Genomic DNA, 24048 nt, shown 5'->3' on the forward strand with positions numbered 1-24048 from the left:
TTAGATGTAGTGGCAGGTAGGGATGATATGTTAGGTGTGGAGTGGGGATGATATATTGGGTGTAGTGGCAGGTAGGGATGAGATATGTTTGGTTTGGGGCGGGTGGAGGATGATATAATGGGTGTAGTGGCAGGTGGGGATGATATATTAGGTGTAGTGGCAGGTGAGAGGATGATATGTGTAGGTGTGGTGGCAGGGTGGGGTAGTGTATTCGGTGTAGGTGGCAGGTGAGGGATGATATATTCGGTGTGGTGGCGGGTGGGGAGATATATTCGGTGTAGTGGCAGGTAGAGGATGATATATTATTCGGTGTAGTGGGAGTAGAGGATGATATATTGGGTGTAGTGGTGAGGATGATGTATTGGGTGTAGTGGCAGGTAGATGATGATATAATGAGTTATAGTGACAGGTAGAGGATGATATATTGGGTGTAGTGGCGGAGTAGATGATGATATATTGGGTGTAGTGGCGGGTAGAGGATGATATATTAGGTGTAGTGGCAGGTGGGGATGATATAATGGGTGTGAGTGTGGAGTGAATGGAGATTATGTTAAATTGTGGTGGAGGAGATGATGTATTAGGTGTAGTGGCAGGTAGATGATGGTATGTTATATGTAGTGGCAGTAGAGGATGATATATTAGGTGTAGGTGTGGTGGGGATGATATATTGAGTGTAGTGGCAGGTGGGGATGATATATTAGGTGTGTGGCGGTGAGATGATGATATATTGGGTTATGGTGACAGGTGGGGATGATATATTAGATGTGTGGTGGGTAGATGATGATGTGTGGGTATGGTGGTGGGGATGATATATTGGGTGTAGTGGCAGGGTAGATGATGATGTATTGGGTGTGGTGTGGAGTGGGGATGATATGTGGGTGTAGTGGCGGTAGAGGGATGATATATGGGTGTAGTGGCAGGTGGATGATGATTGTGGTGGGTATAGTGACAGGTAGGGGATGATATATTAGGTGTAGTGGCAGGTAGATGATGATATATTAGATGTAGTGGCAGGTAGAGGATGATATATTAGGTGTAGTGGCAGGTGGGGGATGATATATTAGGTGTAGTGTGGGGAGAGGATATGTGGGTGTGGTGGCAGGTGGGGATGAGTATTGGGTGTGAGTGTGGGTGGATGATGATATTGGAGTGTAAGTGACAGGTGGGGATGATGTAATTGGGTGTAGTGGCGGGTGGATGATGATGTATTGGGTGTGGTGTGGTGGTGTGTGTGGAGTATGGTATGGTGGGGGGATGATATATTGGTGTAGTGGCAGGGTAGATGATGATATATAGTGGGTGTAGTGGGAGGTGGGGGATGATATATTAGATGTGGTGGCAGGTAGATGATGATATATTGGGTGTAGTGGCAGGGTGAATGATGATATATTGGGTATAGTGACAGGTGAGGATGATATATTAGGTGTGGTGGCAGGTGGAGATGAAGTGTAGTGGGTGTGGTGGCTGGTAGAGGATGATGTAATTGGGTGTAGTGGCAGGTAGATGATGATGTATTGGGTATGGTGACAGGTGGGGGATGATGTTTTAGGTGTAGTGGCAGGTAGATGATGATATGTGGGTGTGTGCGGAGTGGATGGTGATATGTGGGTATGGTGACAGGTGGGGATGATATATTGGGTGTGGTGGCAGTAGAGGATGATATATTAGGTGTAGTGGGAGGTGAGAGGATGATATATTAGATGTAGTGGCAGTGGAGGATGATATGTTAGGTGTAGTGGCGGGTAGGGGATGATATATTGGGTGTAGTGGCAGGTAGATGATATATTAGGTGCATGGTGACAGATGGGGATGATATGTGGGTATAGTGACTAGGTGAGGATGATATATTGGATGTGAGTGGCAGGTGGATGATGATGTATTGGGTATAGTGACAGGTAGATGATGATATAGTGGGTATAGTGACAGGTGGGGATGATGTATGGGTATGGTGACATGTAGAGGATGATATATTAGATGTAGTGGCAGGTAGATGATGATATTGGGTGTATGTGAGTAGATGATGATATATAGGTTTAGTGACAGGTGAGAGGATGATGTATGGGTGTAGTGGCAGATTAGATGATGATATGTGGGTGTGGTGGGTGGAGGGATGAGTATATTAGATGTGGTGGCAGGTAGATGATGATGTATTGGGTGTGAGTGGCGGGTAGATGATGATTATGTGGGTGTAGTGGTGGGGGATGAGTGTATTGGGTGTGGTGTGGTGGGGATGATGCTCAGTGGGTGTGAGTGGCAGGTGGGGATGATGTATTGGGTGTGGTGGCAGGTAGATGATGATAATTATGTGGGTATGGTGACGGAGTGGAGGATGATGTTTTTAGATGTAGTGTGAGTGGATGATGATATGTGGGTGTGTGGCAGGTAGATGATATGTTGGTGTAGTGACAGGTGAGGATGATGTATTGGGTGTGGTGGCGAGATGATGATATGTTAGGTGTAGTGGCAGGTAGAGGATGATATGTGTGTAGTGGCAGGTGGGGATGATGCATTGGGTGTGAGTGGCGGGTGGGGATGATATATTTGGTGTGGTGGAGGTGGGGATGATATGTGGGTGTAGTGGAAGGTAGAGGGATGGAAATGTGGGTGTGAGTGGCAGGTGGGGATGATATATTGGGTGTAGTGGCAGGTGGGGATGATATATTGGGTGAGTGGCAGGTGAGGATGATATGTGGGTGTGGTGGAGTGGGATGATGTATTAGGTGTGGTGGGGGTGGGGATGATGTATTGGGTGTGGTGGCTGGTGAGGATGGTATGTATGGGTGTGAGTGTGGGTGGGGATGATATGTGGGTGTGGTGGCAGGTGGGGATGATGTGTGTGGGTGTGGTGGCAGGTGGGGGATGATGTATTGGGTGTAGTGGTGGGGATGATGTGTGGGTGTAGTGGCAGGTGGGGATGATATATTGGGTGTGGTGTGGTGGGGATGATATATTGGGTGTGGTGTGGTGAGGGATGATATATTGGGTGTGGTGGCAGGTGGGGATGATATATTGGGTGTAGTGGCAGGTGGGGTGATTGGGTGTAGGTGGGGATGAATGTTAGATTGTGGTGGCGGGTGGGGATGATGTATTGGGTGTAGTGGCAGGTGGATGATGATAGGTGTGGTGGCAGCAAGGGATGATATATTGGGTGTGAGTGGCAGGTAGAGGGATGATGTTTGGTGTGGTGTGGCAGGTGGGGATGATATATTATTTGGTGTGAGTGGTGGCAGGTGGGGATGATATGTGGGTGTAGTGGCGGGTAGGGGGATGATGATATAATGGGTGTAGTGGCAGGTGGGGGATGATATATTAGGTGTGAGTGGCAGGTAGGATGATATGTGGGTGTGTAGTGGCAGGTAGGGATGATATGTGGGTGTAGTGGCAGGTAGAGGATGATATATTAGGTGTAGTGGCAGGTAGAGGATGAAATGAGAGGTGTGGTGGTGAGGGATGATATATAAAGTGTAATGTGGTGGGGATGTGTATTGGGTGTGGTGGCAGGTAGAGGATGATATATTATGTGTGTGGAGGTAGAGGGATGATGTGGGTGTAGTGGCAGGTGGGGGATGATATATGTAGGTGTGAGTGGCGGGTAGGGGATGATATATGGGTGTGGTGGTGGGTGGGAGGATGTGTGTGTGTGGTGGCAGGTGGGGATGATATGTTAGGTTTGGGGCGGAGTGGGGATGATATATTGGTGTGAGTGGCAGGTGGGGATGATATATTGGGTGTAGTGGCAGGTAGAGGATGATATATTGGGTGTGAGTGGCAGGAGTGGGGATGATGTATTGGGTGTGGTGGCAGGTGGGGATGATATATTAGGTGTAGTGGCGGAGTGGGGATGATATGTTTGGTGGTGTGGTGGCAGGAGAGGATGATATATTGGGTGTGAGTGGCAGGTGAGGATGATGTATTGGGTGTGAGTGGCGGGTGAGGATGATATGTGGTGTGGTGGCAGGTGGGGATGATATATTGGGTGTGAGTGGCAGGTGGAGGATGATATATTAGGTTTGGTGGCGGGTGGAGGGATGATGTATTGGGTGTGGTGGCGGGGGGATGATATATTGGGTGTGTGGTAGGGTAGAGGGATGATATGTGGTGTGGTGGGAAGTAGAGGATGATATTGGGTGTAGTGGCAGGTAGAGGATGATGTATTGGGTGTGAGTGGCAGGTGGGGGATGTGATATATTGGGTGTGGTGGGTAGTGGATGATATATTGGGTTTAGTGGCAGGTGAGGATGATATATTGGGTGTAGTGGCAAGTAGAGGATGATATTATGTGGGTGTGGTGGCAGGTGGAGGATGATATATGGGTGTGTGTTGGTAGAGGATGAGTATATTTGGTTTAGTGGCAGGTGGGGATGATATGTTAGGTGTGAGTGGCAGGTGGGGGATGATATGTGGGTGTGGTGGCAGGTGGGGATGATATATTGGGTGTGGTGGCAGGTGGGGATGATATGTGGGTGTGGTGGCGGGTGGGGATGTATTGGGTGTGGTGTGGGTGGGGATGATATATTGGGTGTGGTGGCAGGTAGAGGGATGATATATTATGGGTGTGAGTGGCAGGTGGGGATGATGGAATTGGGTGTAGTGGCAGGTGAGGATGATATATCAGGTGTGGTGGCAGGTGGGGGATGATATATTGGGTGTGAGTGGCAGGTGGGATGATATGTGGGTGTGGTGGCAGGTGGGGATGATATATTGGGTGTGGGTGGAGGAGTGTTGGGTGTAGTGGCAGATGGGGGATTATGTGGATGTGGTGTGGGCAGGATGATATATTGGGTGTGGAGTGGTGGCAGGAGGGGATGATATGTGGGTGTGGTGGCGGGTGGGGGATGATGTGTGTGTGGTGGCAGGTGAGATGATATGTGGGTGTGGTGGCAGGTGGGGGATGATATATTGTGTGTGGTGGCAGGTGGGGATGATCATTGGGTGTGGTGGCAGGTGGGGATGATATATTCAGTTGTGTGGTGGAGGTGGGGGATGATATGTTAGGTGTAGTGGAAGGTGGGGATGAAATATTAGGTGTGTGGTGGCAGGTGGGGATGATGTATTGGGTGTGGCAGGTGGGGATGATGTGTGGGTGTGGTGTGGGTGGGGGATGATATGTGGGTGTGGTGGCAGGTGGGGATGATATATTGGGTGTGGTGGAGGTGGAGGATGATATGTGGGTGTGGTGGCAGGTGGGGATGATATGTGGGGTGTGGTGGCAGGTGGGGGATGAAATATTGGGTGTGGTGGCAGGTGGGGGATGAAATATTGGGTGTGAGTGGCAGGTGGGGATGAAATGTGGGTGTGAGTGGCGGGTGGAGTATGAATGTGGGTGGTGTGAAGGTGGGGATGAAATGTGGGTGTGGTGGGGTGGGGGATGATGTAATTGGTGTGAGTGGCAGGTAGATGATGATATATTGGGTGTAGTGGCAGCAAGAGGATGATATATTGAGTGTGAGTGGCGGTGGGGATGATGTTTGGTGTGGTGTGGTGGGGGATGATATATTATTGTGGTGTAGTGGCAGGTGGGGATGATATATTGGGTTAGTGGCAGGTGGGGATGATATATTGGGTGTGTGGTGTGGGTGGGGATGATATGGGTGTGAGTGGCGGGTGGGGATGATATATGGGTGTGGTGGCAGGTAGGGATGATATAGTGGGTTTGAGTGGCGGGTGGAGGATGATATATGGGTGTGAGTGGCAGGTGGGGATGATATATGGGTGTGAGTGGAGGGGTGGGGATGATATATTGGGTGTGGTGGCAGGTAGAGGGATGATATATGGGTGTGGTGTGGGGTAGGGATGATATATTGGGTGCAGTGGCAGGTAGGGGATGATATATTGGGTGTAGTGGCAGGTGGGGGATGACATATTAGGTTTAGTGGCAGGTGGGGATGATATATGGGTGTATTGGTGGGGATGATATAATGGGTGTGGCAGGTAGGGGATGATATATGGGTGTGGTGGAGGGTGGGGATGATATATGTGGGTGTAGTGGCAGGTGGGGCATGATATGTGGGTGCAGTGGCAGGTGGGGATGATATATTGGGTGTGGTGGCAGGTAGGGGATGATATAATATGTGTGAGTGGCAGGTAGAGGATGATATATGGGTGCAGTGGGGTGGGGATGATATATGGGTGTGGTGGCAGGTGGGGATGATATATTGGGTGTAGTGGAGGGTAGAGGATGATATATTGGGTGTGGTGGCAGGTGGGGCATGATATATTGGGTGTGAGTGGCAGGTGGGGCATGATGTATGGGTGTGAGTGTGGTGGGCATGATATATGGGTGTGGTGGCAGGTGGGGATGATATATTGGGTGTGGTGGAGGGTGGGGATGATGTATTGGGTGTGGTGTGGGGATGATATGGGTGTGGTGGCAGGTGGGCATGATATGTGGGTGTGAGTGGCAGGTGAGGCATGATATATTGGGTGTGGTGGCAGATGAGGGATGATATATTGGGTTTAGAGGGCAGGTGAGGGATGATATATTGGGTTTGGTGGCAGTGGGGATGGTATAATGGGTGTAGTGTGGCAGGTGGGGGATGATATATTATGGTGTAGTGGCAGGTAGAGCATGATATATTAGGTGTGGTGGCAGGTGGGCATGATATTGTGGGTTTGGTGTCAGATGGGATGATATATTGGGTTTGGGGCAGGTGGGGATGATATATTAGGTGTGGTGGCAGGTGGGGATGATATATGTTGGTGTGGTGGCAGGTGGGGATGATGGTAGATTGTGAGTGGCGGGTGGGGGATGATATGTTGGGTGTAGTGGCAGGTGGGGGATGATATATTGGGTTTGGTGGCAGGTGGGATGATATAATGGGTGTGAGGTGGCAGGTGGGGATGATATATTGGGTGTGTGGCGGGTGGGGCATGATATATTGGGTGTAGTGGGGTATGGATGATATATTGGGTTTAGGTGGCAGATGGGGATGATATATGGGTGTAGAGGCAGGTGGAGATATGTGTGTGTGGTGGCAGGTGGGGGATGATATGTGGGTGTGGTGGCAGGTGGGGATGATGTAATTGGGTGTGGTGTGGTGGGGGATGATGTATTGGGTGTGGTGGCAGGTGGGGATGATGTATTGGGTGTGGTGTGAAGTGGGGATGATATGTGGGGTGTGGTGTGGGGATGTGATATGTGGGTGTGAGTGGCAGGTATGGGATGATATATTGGTGTAGTGGCAGGGGATGATATATTGGGTGTAGTGGCAGGTGGGGGATGATATATTGGGTGTGGTGGCGGGTAGAGGGATGATATATGGGTGTAGTGGCAGGTGGGGATGATATATTGGGTGTAGTGGAAGTGGGGAATGATATGTTGGTGTGTGGTGGCAGGTAGGGGATGATATATTGGGTGTAGTGGCAGGTAGGGGGATGATATGTGGGTGTGAGTGGCATGTAGGGATGATATATTGGGTGTAGTGGCAGGTGGGGATGATATATTTGGTGTGAGTGGCAGGTGGGGATGATATGTGGGTGTAGTGGCAGGTGGGGATGATATATGGGTGTGAGTGGCAGGTGGGGGATGATAAATTGGGTGTGGTGTGGGTAGAGGATGATATGTGGTGTGGTGGCAGGTGGGGATGATATATTGGGTGTGAGTGGCAGGTATGGGATGATATAGTGGGGTGTGGTGGTGGGGATGATATATTGAGGTGTAGTGGGGTGGGGGATGATATATTGGGTGTAGTGGGGTGGGGATGATATGTGGGTGTGAGTGGCAGGTGGGGGATGATATATTGGGTGTGGCAGGTAGAGGGATGATATATTGGGTGTGGTGGAGGTGGGGAATGATATATTAGGTGTGAGTGGCAGGTGGGGATGATATATTGGGTGTGAGTGGCAGGTGGGGATGATATATTGGGTGTAGTGGCAGGTGGGGGATGATATGTTAGGTGTAGTGGAAGGTAGAGAATGATATATGGTGTAGTGGCAGGGTGGGGATGATATATTGGGTGTAGTGGCAGGTGGGGATGATATATTAGGAATAGTGGCAGGTGGGGGATGATATATTGGGTGTGGTGTGGGGGGATGATATATCAGGTGTGGCAGGAGTGGGGATGATATATTGGGTGTAGTGGCAGGTGGGGATGATATATTGGGTGTGGTGGCAGGTGGAGGATGCTATATTGGGTGTAGTGGCAGGTGGGGATGAAATGATGGGTGTAGTGGCAGGGAGAGAGGATGTTATATTGGGTGTGGTGGTGGGGATGATATATTAGGTGTGAGTGGAGGATGATATATTAGGTGTAATGGCAGGTAGAGGATGATATATAGGTGTAGTGGAGGTGGGGATGATATATTTGGTGTGAGTGGCAGGTGGGGATGATATATTGGGTGTAGTGGCAGGTGGGGGATGATATATTGGGTGTAGTGGAGGTAGAGGATGATATATTAGGTGTAGTGGAGGGTAGAGGTTGATATATTAGGTGTAGTGGCAGGTAGAGGATGATATATTAGGTGTAGTGGAGGGTAGAGGTTGATATATTAGGTGTAGTGGCAGGTAGAGGATGATATATTAGATGTAACAACAAGTATAGTATGATACGGTGTAGCAGCACCCCAGGATGATATTAACATGTCTAGCATGATATAACAGGTGTAACAGCAGGTGTAGGATGACAAAACAGGTGTAGCGTGATATAACACGTGTAACATAGGTGTAGAATGATTTAGCAGGTGTAGCAGCATGTGTAGACTAATATAACAAATGTAGAATTATATAAAAGGTTTAGCAGCAAATGAAGGAAGATACAACAGGAGTGTAGAATGATATAACAGGTGTAGGATGATATAACATGTGTATAGTATAAGAGGTGTAGCAACAGGTGCTTGGTGATATATTAGGTGCAGTAGCAAATGTAGCATGATATAACAGGTGTAACAACAGGTGTAAGATGACCTAACAGGTATAGGATGATATAATAAGTGTAGAATAGTATATAACAGGTGTAGTAGCAGGTGGAGGATGATATAGCAGGTGTAACAGCAAGTGTACGATATGACAGGTGTAGCAGTCGGTATATGATTATATAAAAGGTGTAACAGCAGGTGTAGGGTGGCATAACAAGTGTAAGATGATAAAACAGGTGTAGTAGCAGGTGTAGAATCGTATAACAAGTGTAACAGCAGGTGTAGGGTGACTCACCATGGTGTAGTAGTAGTAGCCCCCAGGGGAGTGGGGCCGGGAACAGGTGCGGGTAGCCGGGGTCCGCGAGGCTGGGCGGGACCGCGGTAACCAGAACAGCGGGTTCATCTTGGTGTTGGTCTTAGCTCTGTCCTCACACATACAGCCCACACCTGTTGCCCTCCCTGACTTCACCACTAGATAACCGCAAGTTTCAAGTCAACCCTCTCCTCTTGTTCTTTTTCTCCTTAGCTCAGGCAGACATTGCCCGCCTACCGCCCGCCCACAATGTCAAAGTTCGCACACCCGAAAGGTCGCACTGGAGTTCTGTGAGCTTAAATATTGTATGTATAGTTCACGATGTCAACACTCGAAAGGTCACACTGGCACAGCTGAGTCTTTGTGACTATGTGGCCAGTTTTCGTTACTTTGCAAATCTTCGCTGGTATGGGTAAATGATTCGCCGATCACGGTGAATGACACAAACACGCACTCACAATGAAAAGCTTGGTATCACTTATTTTTCTCGCTCGGGTACTTTTGTTAAGATGTTACTAAGTAATAATTATCGTGGTTTTCTTTCAGAAACACTAAAATGTGAAGACAATTATTTAGTTCACGGTAGAACACTGACTCACTATAATGTAAAATGGTGTCAAATTATTCTGGTCACTTCCCGCATCTCAATTACTGAACTGTGGGATGACACTGTCTTCCACACCTCGCTATCGTTGTTTATTATTGACAAACAATAGTTACAATGTGGATATTTAAACGAACTGGAACTGAAGTCGACATTTTGTGTTAATTATTGACATGTCAACCTAATCGACATAACGTTCCGAAAATGTAGCATAACCAGTTCGTGTGTCGAATGCTAACGCTACCACACGGAGACTTTTTTATTTTTTTATTTTTTTTATTATTATTTATTGGGCACTCCACTACATCCTTGTGTAAGGTGAAGCACAGAAGCGTTTACAGTGCCCAACAGTGAAGCATGCTAAGTTCATGCTTGCCTTTATGTCTCATGAGTTAAGGGCGTAGAAGCCTGAAGAGTCAATGGTTTTATGTCATCAAGTTATTGGAAGCTCCAATTACTTGTCCCTGAATACGAATTCGCAACTTTCGATTTACACCCGCGAATCGAACCCGTGACATCTCGCTTGCGAAGGCAAGAGCGGTACCACTCTACCACCAGGTAGCGTGGTACTGCTATCATTTTTCCCAGGTGAGGGTACACCTGGCGCGAACCAGCGATCCTTAGGTCAGGAAACGAGTGCTGTGATTGCTGAGCGCCATAACGGAACGATAATAACCAGGTACAAACACGAGTAAGGTGAAGCCATCTTCTCACCGAGGACGTTGTGATACTTGTACAGTACGTTCACTGTGCATCAAAACATTCAGTTAAATTTCGTCTCCAAACTGGTGTTTAGTGAACGTATCTAGTCAAGGTAATCTTGGTGTAGTATTGATGCTATTTATGGTGGTTATTTTTGTGTTTTAGTTAACTACATAATTATATCTTTAATTTCGAGTTACGAGGAAAATGTATCAGGTGACCCTCTGAAACTGTGAACCCTGGCTGATATAGCTAGCCCAGTGACTTACTCCTGGTAAATAGTTGTTTTCAATCCCAACAACCAACCGCAACAACACAAATCAACCAATGGAAAATGAATTTTTGGATGGGATTCAAATGGTACCCCAAGTCCCCCGTCATTCAACAGCTCTTAAATGGAATTCGTTTGCTAAATCCACAGTCCTTCCCTCACAGCCCTGACTTACAGCAGTTGAACACCAATGTCAACACACCTTCTCCATCAAGTTTAAATACTCCTTTATTTATCCACTGTATATGATTTCTGTCCTCTTTGGTCATGTAAGAAGTTTAGAAACTTAAAAATCAATTAAAGGTAAAACAAAATTATTTGGCTACATTCAGCCATACGTCTTATAGCAGTACTCTAGCAACATCTGGCAGCTATTCCAGTAATAATTCAGTTTCCAACGAGGGATTTTCTTCTCTAGCTTCAAGTCGTTAACGTTACGATATCACGTTGTTATCCCCCCAAAAGGTTATTTTACGGTGAGGGAATGACTTAACCACCCACAAAGAACGTTAAGTGACTGTATCACAGAGGTCCCACCAACCTTCTTAGGTCAACACTGGTATCCAACCCCACATCTGCTTTATATCACCTCGCACTGATTATAACACCATGGTGAGTCTGTGGTTCAGTGTACAGTACTTTATTACTCAAGACCATTTTCAACACTTATATAGTCTTCCGCTGGTGGCCCAGCCGCCTCACACCATTACACCCCACCAAGGACTGACGTTGTCTTGGCCCATGACACTACGTTGTCGTATCGGCGCTGATGACTGCGAAAGGTTGATTCTAATCAAGCTATCAGGTGGAGATCGATGTGCTGTGTCGGTCTCTGTGATGACCTGACCACACGACATGACACACTCACGACCACGAAGGCGTGGGGCTACGTTGGGCCCTGACGGTGGCTGGTTTCTTTATATTACCTGAATATGATCAGGTGAGTTTGGTGTGATAGATATGACCCTCAAAAAAATATTATAAAAGTAAAGTGAGTTCATTCAATTACTCATATTTATATAATGAAATTAGAAGAAAAAATAGTTCAGTAATTGGTATAAACACAGTGTGCGGACAACACTGACCCTCGGCTCCGTCAACCAGGGATTTCAACTCCTCCAGAATATTAAGCTGGTAAGGACTGAGGCCCTAATAATGTACTAAAGTTATTATGGTAAAACCTCATAGGTGGGGTCGTTTCGGTCTCGGTCTTAATGATGTGGAGTACATCATCGACTTGATCGTCCTTTTAGGGTTAAGTTTTCGAGTGAAATGAAGAAACATTGTAACCAAAGGTTTAATCTTTTATATAAAACGGTTAAGTACTCATAAACAAATATAATCCCTCATAAACAAATGTACTCCCTCATAAACAAGCTGTTATATCCCTATAAGCAAAGATAATCCCTCTTGAATAAACACAATCCCCACAAACAAACAAGTCATCTAAACAAAGACAATCTCACAAACAAAAACAATCCTCATAAACAACATGATCCCTCATAAACAAACCTAACCCCTCATAAACAATCCCTCACACACATATATAATCCCTAAAGACAAACATGATCCCTCATAAACAAAGGAGTTAAATCACCATGGTAGAGAGTAAACAAGTCCCCGGCCACTCAGAGTCTCGACGATACAACTGCGCGGGATAAACAAACAAGAAAGACAAACGATTAAACAAAGACTTGATTGTGTTTGGTCCTCCCAGCTAGCCACGACGATTAACTTCTGGAAATACTGTGTCTGTTAACTGTTAACTGAGCTTGAAACAGTATTAACCGTTAACTGAGCTTGAAACAGTATTAACCGTTAACTGAGCTTGAAACAGTATTAACTGTTAACTGAGCTTGAAACAGTATTAACTGTTAACTGAACTTGATACAGTATTAACTGTTAACTGAGCTTGATGCAGTATTAACTGTTAACTAAGCTTGATACAGTATTAACCGTTAACTGAGCTTGATACAGTATCAACTGTTAACTGAGCTTGATACAGTATTAACTGTTAACTGAGCTTGATACAGTATTAACTGTTAACTGAACTTGATACAGTATTAACTGTTAACTGAACTTGATACAGTATTAACTGTTAACTGAGCTTGATACAGTATTAACCGTTAACTGAGCTTGAAACAGTATTAACCGTTAACTGAGCTTGATACAGTATTAACTGTTAACTGAGCTTGATACAGTATTAACTGTTAACTGAGCTTGATACAGTATTAACTGTTAACTGAGCTTGATACAGTATTAACTGTTAACTGAGCTTGATACAGTATTAACTGTTAACTGAGCTTGATACAGTATTAACCGTTAACTGAGCTTGATACAGTATTAACTGTTAACTGAGCTTGATACAACATTAAAGTCACTTAGATGTACTATTAACTAATAACTAAGTTTCATACAGTATTAACTAGCCACTTGATAGACTATTGATAAGTATTAACTAGTCCAGCTTAATACAGTATTAACTAGCCAAGCTTGATAGAGTATTAACTAGCCCAGCTTGATACAGTAAGCCCCTAAGCCCAGTATTACTAGCCAGCTTGATACTTTGATAGTAGCCTAAGCTTGATAGAGAATTAACTAGCCCAGCTTGATACAGTATTAACTAGCCAAACTTGATAGAGTAGTAACTAGCCAAGGTTGATACAGTATTAACTAGTCCAGCTTAATACAGTATTAACTAGCCAAGCTTGATAGAGTATTAACTAGCCCAGCTTGATAGAGTATTAACTAGCCCAGCTTGATACAGTATTAACTAGCCCAGCTTGATACAGTGTTAACTAGCCCAGCTTGATAGAGTATTAACTAGCCCAGCTTGATAGAGTATTAATCTTTGCCAAATGACTATCCAGGGTATACTGTACAACAAAAATGAAAAGTTCGCCAAAAATCGCCATGTAGTCAACATAGTGTTTCTTTCTGTTTATAACTCGTGAAGGTCCACCACCACGCGTCGTGTTGTGGTCGGGAGCCTCATGTAGTTGATATGAACAGAAAACATACAGTAATGCTGACTGGTGATTTTCGGCGAACATTTTATTTTGACTGTACCTTGAATCATAAGTACATTAATTCATCTGTAACTTTCATCGTAACTATGTACCCTAGCACATATATAATTTAACTGTTTGTACCCTAACACATATAACACATACATTTTAACTCATATGTACCCTAACACATAGGTAATTTAGCACATACAACTCGTTTTGCTTTGGCAATTTCAGAATACCCAACAAAGGACAATAGCTAAATTATAATAAAATTTGTATCGTGAACATTATAAAAATCTACACCTATTCCCCCCACACACGCTATACAGTAACCGAGTTTAAAAGTTACACAGCCGACTGGTAAATAGTGAACTACCGACAAAGTCAACAAAACTTATTAAAAATTATTCATGTTTACATTATTATGGAACTATTGTATGTTAATGAAAAAAAAAGTCGTCTCCAAATTGTGATTCATCATCTCGTTATGAAAACAATGTTAATGTTAAATTCTGAAATGGTTCAAGGGTCACGGGTCAAAGTTATATTCGGATTGCCTGCATCCTGTTGTGTTCTGATTGGATGCATCATGTTGTATTTTGATTGGCTGTACTGAGCTATATTCTGATTGCTGTACCCAGTTGTATTCTAATTGGCTTTATCCAGTTGTATTCTGATTGGCTGTACTCAGTTGCATTCTGTTTGGCTGTATCCTATTGTATTCTGATAGGCTTTACTCAGTTGTATTCTGATTGGTTGTATCCAGTTGTATTCTGAATTGCTGTACCCAGTTCTGTTCTGATTAACTGTATCCAGGCCCCTTTAGAATGGCTGTACCCATCCACTTCCTGATATACTGTACGTCTTCATCAGAACTCCTTGTCGCCCAATTACTCTGATTTGATCAAGTTCTCAATTCCAAGAAAATCCAAGTTGGGTCCTTGAGGAAGTGCCAACACGTGTGAGTAGTCCCTGAACACGGAGTTTTAAGACTTGCCCTGACAGTCTTATCAACTCCGTGTCAGCTGCTGGGGCTCTTTAACCCCCCCTCCCCCATCCGCCACAAGCTTGTCCACAGAAAACCACCAGGGAGAAGAATCGTTTATTTCACACCTTAAGGAGTGATTTTATGGATTCATAGGGGTTACGATACTATTTAAGACAGTGTGGGTGACCAATACTCGACAAGTGTTATGTCGAGTGTGAACCTTTAAATGTTGGATCAATACTCAACAAGTTTCATGTCGAGTGTGAACCTTTAAATGTTGGATCAATACTCAACAAGTGTTATGTCGAGTGTGAACCTTTAAGACAACCCCACTACAGATGCTGAAAATTTCACATGTACTATCGTGGACAAAAGTTCGCTCCCTCCAAAACTGAAGCAGCATCGACCCCAAATGAGACAAAACAGCACACCCGCACACAGTCAGGGTAAGTCAGTTCGGAGACTCATTCCTGTGACTCAGTTCCACCACAGGGAGCGAACTTTTGTCCACGATAGTACTGAGGAATCTTCATCTCCCTAATCCAGGTTAATTTTTACACCAGGTGTCGTCTTAAAGGGTTTGCAGTTGACGTGGTAAAAGTATGATTTTTGGTCTTTCAGATGTACTAATAATGTCTCTCTCTCTCTCACACACACACACACACACACACACACACACACACACACACACACACACACACACACACACACACACACACACACAGCACGTAAGTATAAAAATAACATCGTGTCGCCTCTGAAACGACTCCTCAACCACGACCTCCGGCCAGGAAACGGCGGGTCCTGTTAACATCCGTAGCGTAACCACGGCTGACGCAACGACACCATCCCTTCCACATTAAAGTTGCACCGCCTGACAGGACTATGAGGCTGAGGGGTCGATGAGAAAAATATAAGGGGGTGAGAGGGCGATGAGAAAAATATAAGGGGGTGAGAGGGAGATGAGGGGAATATAAGGGGGTGAGAGGGCGATGAGATAAGGGAATGAAAAACCGATAAGAGAGGGAGGAGAGGATGAGAGGACGATGAGTGATTGAAGTGGTGTTGATAGGGCGATGAGAGGGAGAAGAGTGGGTGAGAGGGGTTACAAGGAAGATGAGGTGATGAGAGGGCGATGCCACATAGAAGAGAGGGCGCACATTCTAAGAGCATACCTCCTACAACAACATGGAGACGAGAGGAAAAGGAGAGTGACACTGTGGATGATGAGAGGGAGACCAGAGCGGGGGGAGACCGATGAGAGGAAGAGGAAAGGGAAGTGAGAGGGGTTATCAAAGGCACCCGCGGACGACGGCTACGACACACTACATGATAGAAAAAGAACACAACCTAATTACTTGAGGCAACGACACAAGTCTCTAGCTGCCAGAACAGGGGAGGGAGAGAGGAGGTGGAATAGGGCAGGTGTGGAAGAGGGGAGGTAGGTGTGGAAGAGGGGAGAGGAGGTGGAATAGGGTAGGGAAGGGAAGAGGGGAGAGGAGGAATAGGGTAGGGGTGGAAGAGGGGAGAGGAGGTGGAATAGGGTGGGGTGTGGAAGAGGAGAGAGGAGGTGGAATGGGAAGAAGGAGAGGAGGTGGAATAGGGTGGGGTGTGGAAGAGGGAGAGAGGAGGGAATAGGGTAGGGGTGTGGAAGAGGGGAGAGGAGGTGGAATAGGGTAGGATGTGGAAGAGGGGGGAATAGGGTAGGTGGAAGAAGGGGAGAGAGAGGAAGGGATGGGGAAGAGGGGAGAGGAGGTGGAATAGGGTAGGATGTGGAAGAGGGAGGTGAATAGGTGGAAGAGGGGAGAGGAGGTGGGGAATAAGGTAGGCTGTGGGAAGAGGGGAGGTGGAATAGGGTAGGATGTGGAAGAGGGGGAGGTGGAATAGGGTAGGATGTGGAAGAGGGGGAGGTGGAATAGGTAGGATGGAAGGAAGAGAGAGGAGGTTGGGTAGGATGTGGAAGAGGGGGAGAGGAGGTGAAATAGGGTAGGGTGTGGAAGAGGAGGGGGGAGGTGGAATAGGGTAGGACGTGGAATATGGGGAAAAGATGGAATAGGGGTGGATGTGAAATAGGGGGAGGATATGGAATAAGGGGGCGGGGTAGAAATGAAGAGAGGGGTGGAATAGTGGGAGGAGGTGGAACAGGGGAAGGAGGTGAAATTAAGGTAAAAAGGTGGAATAGAGTAAGAGGAGGTGAAAAGAGGGAAAAAGGGTACACGGGGAGGAGTGGAATAGGGAGAAGAGCTTCCAGAATAGGGGATGAGATGAAATACAGGTAGAAGAGAGTTGTACGTCTGGTGTGGGGAGGAGGGTGAGTTGGTCGTACGTCTGGTGTGGGGAGGAGGGTGAGTTGGTCGTACGTCTGGTGTGGGGAGGAGGGTGAGTTGGTCGTACGTCTGGTGTGGGGAGGAGGGTGAGTTGGTCGTACGTCTGGTGTGGGGAGGAGGGTGAGTTGGTCGCATGCTTGTCGTTGGGAGGGGGATGAGTTTACACAGTCGTACGTCAAGCCCTACGAAGGAATGGGTTGACATGGTCGTACGTCTGGCGTTGTTTGTTGGAGCTGTTTACAACTTCATAAGACACGAGAAATGAGTGAACTTCTGCCAGCGCTCAGAAAATATTGTTGAAGTCTTAAGAGTGCGTTTTGGGATGTATAAAATTCTATTTAATTTTGCCTTTCTTCTTTTCTTCCTTTATTTTTCTTGTTATTCGAAATTATTTATGTCTTCTTCTCATTCTTCTTCAGTGGTCAGGAAATATTATTGGCATCTGAAGTTGAACTTGTGGCTGTTTTGTTTTATTCCTTTCTGTTTCTTATCCTAGTTTTCTTTTTCTTTACTGACTTTACGCTTTTATGTTTATTCTCCCCTTTCTTCTCAATCTTCTTTCTTGCATCGTATCTATATGCTATCGTCATTCGTCATTCGTCAGCGTTCATCAACCACGCCTTTCCCATTTGACTGCCTGAGAGTGTTTTTTCGACGTGAGCTCTTTTCCATGTCTTTTTAAAACATCTCATAACACAACACACGCTGCTAGACCTACGAACAATCCCTCGCACGAAAGCAGCTATGACCGATCCTTGACCACCCTTGTTTTTTCTTTTTAGAAATATATCGAGCAGAGAGAGGTCATACAAAAAATAACCTTTAAGTAAAATAAAGTCAAAATCATCCAGCAAGGGAGAAAGGGGGAGATGGGAAAGGGAGAGGCGAGGAGAGGGGGAGGGGGAAGGGGGAGGTGAGGGAAGGAGAAACGCGAGGAGAGGTGTGAGAGCCCCCTCCTTTTCCCTCAGAGGAACATTCGCTAAAAGCTAAACAGTGATCGTCTCTTGTTTCATAATCGAATGAAAATAACAACTTCTCTTTTTGGCGTTTTAGAAGTCCTTATTTTTTATGGCAAAGCACATTAAATTTCTTTAGAAGAGTTTGTTTGACAGGGTCAGTAATGAACACTGGCGGTCGGTGGTAGCAACACAACACGTCAACACTCTTTCGTGAGGGAAAGTCAATTTTCAGGGGATTATGACGGTGTAATCCAGCGTGTGGTGGCCCTAGACTTCACCAACACTGTGATAATAGATAGATAGATAGATAGATAGATAGATATTCAATAAAATCGTCATACAAGTTCACATTGACTTGGCTTGTATTTACCTTACAGTAAAGTGCAGGTGTACAATATACAGCCAACCAAACAGTATTATGACCCCAGACGTCCGAGAGAATATGAAACATGGCCGAAGACCAAGTGAACACCACCAATGAATGTGTCTGAGGTTATCATTTGTTTTCTATCCCATCGGACCTTGAGGACTCCATACCTTTTGGATTGGCTGCAGTGTGGGTATACAAACAATGGGAAACAGAAACTCGATGGACAGGAGAGCTGCTCTAGTTTCTTAAGGATTCGTGAGATGTGAAACTCCACATAACTGTTTGACTTACGAAAAAAATACCAAAAAAATAACGTTAAAAAATTACATAAGAACTAAAGAGACTGAACATAAATAGATACATTAATTTAGCTCCAATTAGAGGACCAATTTAAGGTATAGCATCTTTGGCAATTATTTTGTACGTTAATATTGACCAATAAATGATGCTAAATTAATGTTTCTAATTAAAGTTGAGCTCAAGTGAAATATTGAGGCAATTTTTATGCATTATTTTTGTGTTTACGGTAAGTTAGCCAAGTTATTGTCATCTTAATTTTTCATTTAAGATGAATATTACCATACGAACCTTTTACGAACCTCAACCCGGCTTCGAAACGGTTGTCAACTATTCAAATCAATAACCAATGAACCCCGTCCGAATATTGAGTCGAAACAATGAAACATCGCCTGACTCTCATTAGTTCAGTTGTTTAGGAAGGCTGAGGGAAGCGAGAGTGGAAGGAATTAAGGCCAGTCGAATCAATGCCAAGTGTACAGTGTGTATCACCTTGTCCGCCATCAGGTGCTAATTCCATCTTCATTCTCCACGTTCTTGTAACCTAACCTAACCTAACCTATCTTAACCTAACCTAACCTATCTTAACCTAACCTAACCTAACCTAACCTAACCTAACCTAACCTAACCTAACCTAACCTAACCTAACTTCACTAAACCACAAGACAAGTAAGATAATCACTAACTAGGCACCACTACATTAAGGTCACGTTGGTTGTATACACCACAACGAACATCACGAGATATATCTGAAAATATAAAGCTCCCTCACGCGAAAAAAATACATCATTGCCAGTCAGTCAGTCAGTCAGTCAGTACAGACAGACACTGAACTAATTAACTCAGAGGAAAAGTTGCTAAAGTGACACCAAATGACGTGTAGAAAAGATAAAAATGGAGAGACAGAAGAAAAGAAATACTGCAACATCAACATACACAAAGATGACTAAGGACTTTTTTACTGGTTACGTTGAGCTGAACTTAAAAAAAATCCCTCAGCTTTAAAGACGTATACAGCAGTCAAGCCGGGAAAGACGGTAAATTGGCCTAAATAAAATGTAACCTACAAGATCCCGATTCAACGACAAGGGTTCGAACACCAGTTATCAAAACACAGCTTCGCCAGTGTCTCCGAGCCTACAGAAGCTGATTATGAACTATGACATTTGGGTGACACGAGGCACACTGGTAGTCTATTTCACACACACACACACACACACACACTAATTTATAAAATAATAGTAAATTAGGTATCATCAAGATGGCAGTTCTAATATTGGTACCACAAGGTAAGGTCAGGTCAGGTCAGGTCAGGTCAGGTCAGGTCAGGTAAGGTAAGGTAAAGTTAGGTGTGGAAAATGTGAATCCTGAAATAACAATGAAGCAATCTGTCGCATTATCAGGTGTACAGTATCTCAAAAAAAAGTATCTGTCCACACTCTGTGTGACACATTATGAGACCATGGATGATATATAATGGGACACGTAAGTACTGTGGTATACTGTATATAGGTAGTTTAACATAAGTAATACAACGTGCATTTATTTAAACGTAAATAATATGATGTTCTGTTACCAAATGTCGTAGGATTAGTGTGCCCCCGGGGCACGCATACCAACCCTCCTGGGAAATCGCGAGTTGCATGTAGCATTTCGGAAGTCATAGGACGTTTTTGAGATACTGTACAGTACATGATTATGGTAAATAGGTCATGCCTTAATTCATTCACATACAGGTAACATTCTGACCTTGCTGTAACCAAACATTAATGACTGTATCTGTAACTGAAAGGTAAACCTATATTTTGTATCAGAGGATTTTCTCGAAACGATCCAGGACTGTTTCCTAAGTCAACATATAACCGAACCCACCCGGGGTAATAATATACTCTATTTAGTTCTGTCGAACAGAGACAACCTCATTAGTAATGTCGAGGTAGGGAACGAACTAGCGAACAGCGATCACAAAGAAATTAGATTCCAGTTAGATTTTCAGGGCGGACGAAACGAAAATTCCACTAAAGTCCCAGATTTCAGAAGGGCAAACTTTGATGGTTTGAAGAGGCAGTTGAGGGAAGGGGTATCACGCATGGGGGTGACTCACATTGACCTCACCCCACCCGCGAACCTGACGGTTGACACCGACCTGATAACGAGATCTGACATTGCCGAGTTCCACGACAATTTACATAATGAGTTACTAAATGCACAAAGGCAGAACATACCATACAAAAAACTCAGATCAGACAACAATGACCCTAAATGGATAAATAATTATTTAAAGAACATTATTGGCCAAAGGAAGGCTATAGGTAGAAGGATAAATCGTGGCGAAATTTACCTCCGGGATTATTATGGGGTATTGGTGAGTAGGGTTAAAACCGAGATAAGGATGGCCAAGAGGAATAATGAGGTAAGGATAGCAAGGGAGGCAAAGACAAACCCCAAAGGATTCTACCAAATGTATCAAACTAAAACACGAGAAAAGATTGGACCAATACGGCGAGCTAACTGATAACGACGGAGAAATGAGCAATAATCTGATTAAATATTTTTCATTAGTTTTCACCACCGAAAACTTAAACACGATACCCGAGGCACCGACTCTATTCAGAGATAGTGAAGAAAACAAATTAAGCGAGATAGTAGTGACTAGTAACGATGTTAGTAAGCAAACAGACAAACTAAAGCCTAATAAGTCACCTGGTCCCGATGAGATATTTGCCAGAGTATTAAAGGAATGTAAGGAAGAGCTTAGTATGCCCTTAGCAAAGTTGTTTAACATGTCCTTAAAAACAGGTGTAGTACCAGAATCCTGGAGGATAGCGAATGTAATACCGATTTTCAAGAAGGGGGATAGATCACTATCCTCTAACTACCGCCCAATCAGTCTAACATCAATAGTAGGCAAATTACTGGAAGCAATCATTTCAAACTCTATTCAAATCACCTGGAGAAGCACCGATTGATCAATGATTCCCAGCATGGCTTCACAAGCGGGCGTTCTTGTCTAACTAATCTATTAACATTCTTCCACTGCTTAACTGGTGGACCTAGGGCAATATGAGTGGTATATCTCGATTTTAGTGCTTCTGACAGAGTCCCCCACGAAAGACTAATTAGAAAGGTAGAAGCTCATGGCATCAAAGGTAACATCCTTAAATGGATTAGGGCGTGGTTACAGGACAGGAAACAGCGAGTGAGCATTAACGGCACTAAGTCCCATTGGAGCAACGTCACAAGTGGAGTTCCCCAAGGCTCAGTACTTGGACCATTATTGTTTATTATATACATGAACGACATAGATATCGGCATAGACAGCAACATAAGTAAATTTGTTGATGACACCAAAATAGGGCGTGTTATTAAATCTGACGAGGACTCCACAAAACTACAGGAAGATCTAAAAAAATTTTTCGAATGGTCGGAAAAATGGCAGATGAAATTCAACGTGGACAAATGTAAAGTACTCAGTATAGGAGATGTAAACAGGGGAACCATTTATCAGATGAACAACGATGCCATTGAGAAATCCGACTGCGAGAGAGATTTAGGAGTAATGATAAGTAGGAACCTTAAGCCAAGTAAACAATGTGTATTTGCTTGAAACAAGGCTAATAAAGTACTTGGGTTCATACAAAGGAGTGTTAGTTACAAGACTAGCGAGGTCATCCTAAAACTATATCTTGCGCTTGTGAAACCTCACTTGGATTACGCAGTTCAATTCTGGTCACCTTATTACAGAATGGATATAGAATCCTTGGAAAGAATTCAGAGGAGAATGACAAGGCTAATCCCGGGCATTTGGAACCTTGAGTACAGAGACAGGTTAAAGCATCTTAATTTGCACTCCCTCGAGAGACGTGGAGTGAGAGGCGATTTGATAGAGGTGTATAAATGGAAATCAGGGCTGAACAAAGGGGATATTACAAAGGTACTCAAACTATCCAACCAAGAGCGAACTCGTAACAATGGTTTTAAATTAGACAAATTTAGATTTAGGCGCGAAATAGGCAAACACTGGTTTGGTAACAGAGTAGTGGATGAATGGAACAAGTTACCAAATATCATCATTAACTCGAATACGCTGGATAGCTTCAAACCTAGGTTGGATGCTTATATGAGCAATAGGGGTTGGGTGTAAACGGGATTGCCCTATATGGACCAATAGGCCCGCTGCAGTTTCCTCAATTCTTATGTTCAGGGCACTCTCTTATAACCTGTAAAACTGGGGGATGCTTGAGAGGGTGCTGGCAGGGGGTGGTAGGAGGGGGCCTGGGAGGGCTGGGCTAGGTGTGAGGGCGCTGGGGTCTCCAGGATGTGACGGGACTGGGGTTTCATTGTGGGTGAGGGAGGGAAGATTTATAATTTACTCCTGTTTTGAGAATTCAGATCGTGAACTTTGGCACTGTAGGATCAAGCCTCCCTCTACCCCGCCACCACCCACTACGTCACCCTCCCTCTACCCCGCCACCACCCACTACGTCACCTCCTCCACTCCTGCCACCCCACGTCATCTCTCTGCCCCGCCACACCCCCCACGTCACCTTCCTCTACCCGCCACCAACCCCCCACGTCATCCCATCTGTCACCACCCCTCTACCCCTGCCACCACCCACTACGTCACCCTCTACTCCCGCCACCACCCACTACGTCACCTCTCAATCTCTCACCACCCCACGTCACCTTCCTTCTACCCCTCACCAACCCCACGTCACTCCCCCACCTGTCACAGCCTGTTCCCTACCCTGCCACCACCATCCCACGTCACCCTCCCCCACTCCGCCACCACCCCTCTACCCAGCCACCACCCTCAATTTCCACTTGCCACCATCCCCACGTCACTCCCTCCCTCTACCTGCCACCACCCCCTATGTCATCTCCCCAACACTCCTGCCACCATCCCCACGTCACCCCCCCACCAGCCACCACCCCTATAAGCCACCCTCCCTATTCCCCTGCCACCACCCCTCACCCAGCCACCACACCCCTACCACCTGCCACCACCCCCACGTCACCTGCCACCACCCCCATGTCACCCTCCCCTGGCTCCCTGCCACCAGCCCCCTACTCCCTGCCACCACCCCCACGTCACCTGCCACCACCCCTATACCCCGCCACCACCCCACTCGTCACCATCCTCGATACCACGAAACAAAAATAGATCGATTTCACAAATTGCATCAGAAAGACAGCCAAAGGGAAGATCAACACTATGAAAGATGGACGCACAGAGAACCAAACACCACGAAAACCGAGAACAAGAAACAATGGACACCCTACGTAAGGCAGTGAAAATAATGCAACATAACGTCCTCCCCTGGAGAACTAATATATTCAGTTTGTCCAACCA

The 24048-nt window shown here is 45.4% G+C and overlaps 1 protein-coding gene across 1 annotated transcript in view; it reads right to left on the reverse strand.

The window, feature by feature from the left end:
- LOC121873359 overlaps positions 1-9713 on the reverse strand; it is a 127850-nt gene extending 118137 nt beyond the window's left edge. The window contains exon 1 of the mRNA XM_042376910.1: positions 9149-9713. Within this exon, the coding sequence (XP_042232844.1) occupies positions 9149-9289 (141 nt within the window). The 5' untranslated portion in view covers positions 9290-9713. The remainder of the gene's footprint in view (positions 1-9148) is intronic.
- Positions 9714-24048: the final 14335 nt, after the last annotated feature.

Source organism: Homarus americanus, unplaced genomic scaffold (genome assembly GCF_018991925.1).
Source record: "Homarus americanus isolate GMGI-L3 unplaced genomic scaffold, GMGI_Hamer_2.0 scaffold32929, whole genome shotgun sequence".
Classification (NCBI taxonomy): Eukaryota; Metazoa; Arthropoda; class Malacostraca; order Decapoda; family Nephropidae; genus Homarus; species Homarus americanus.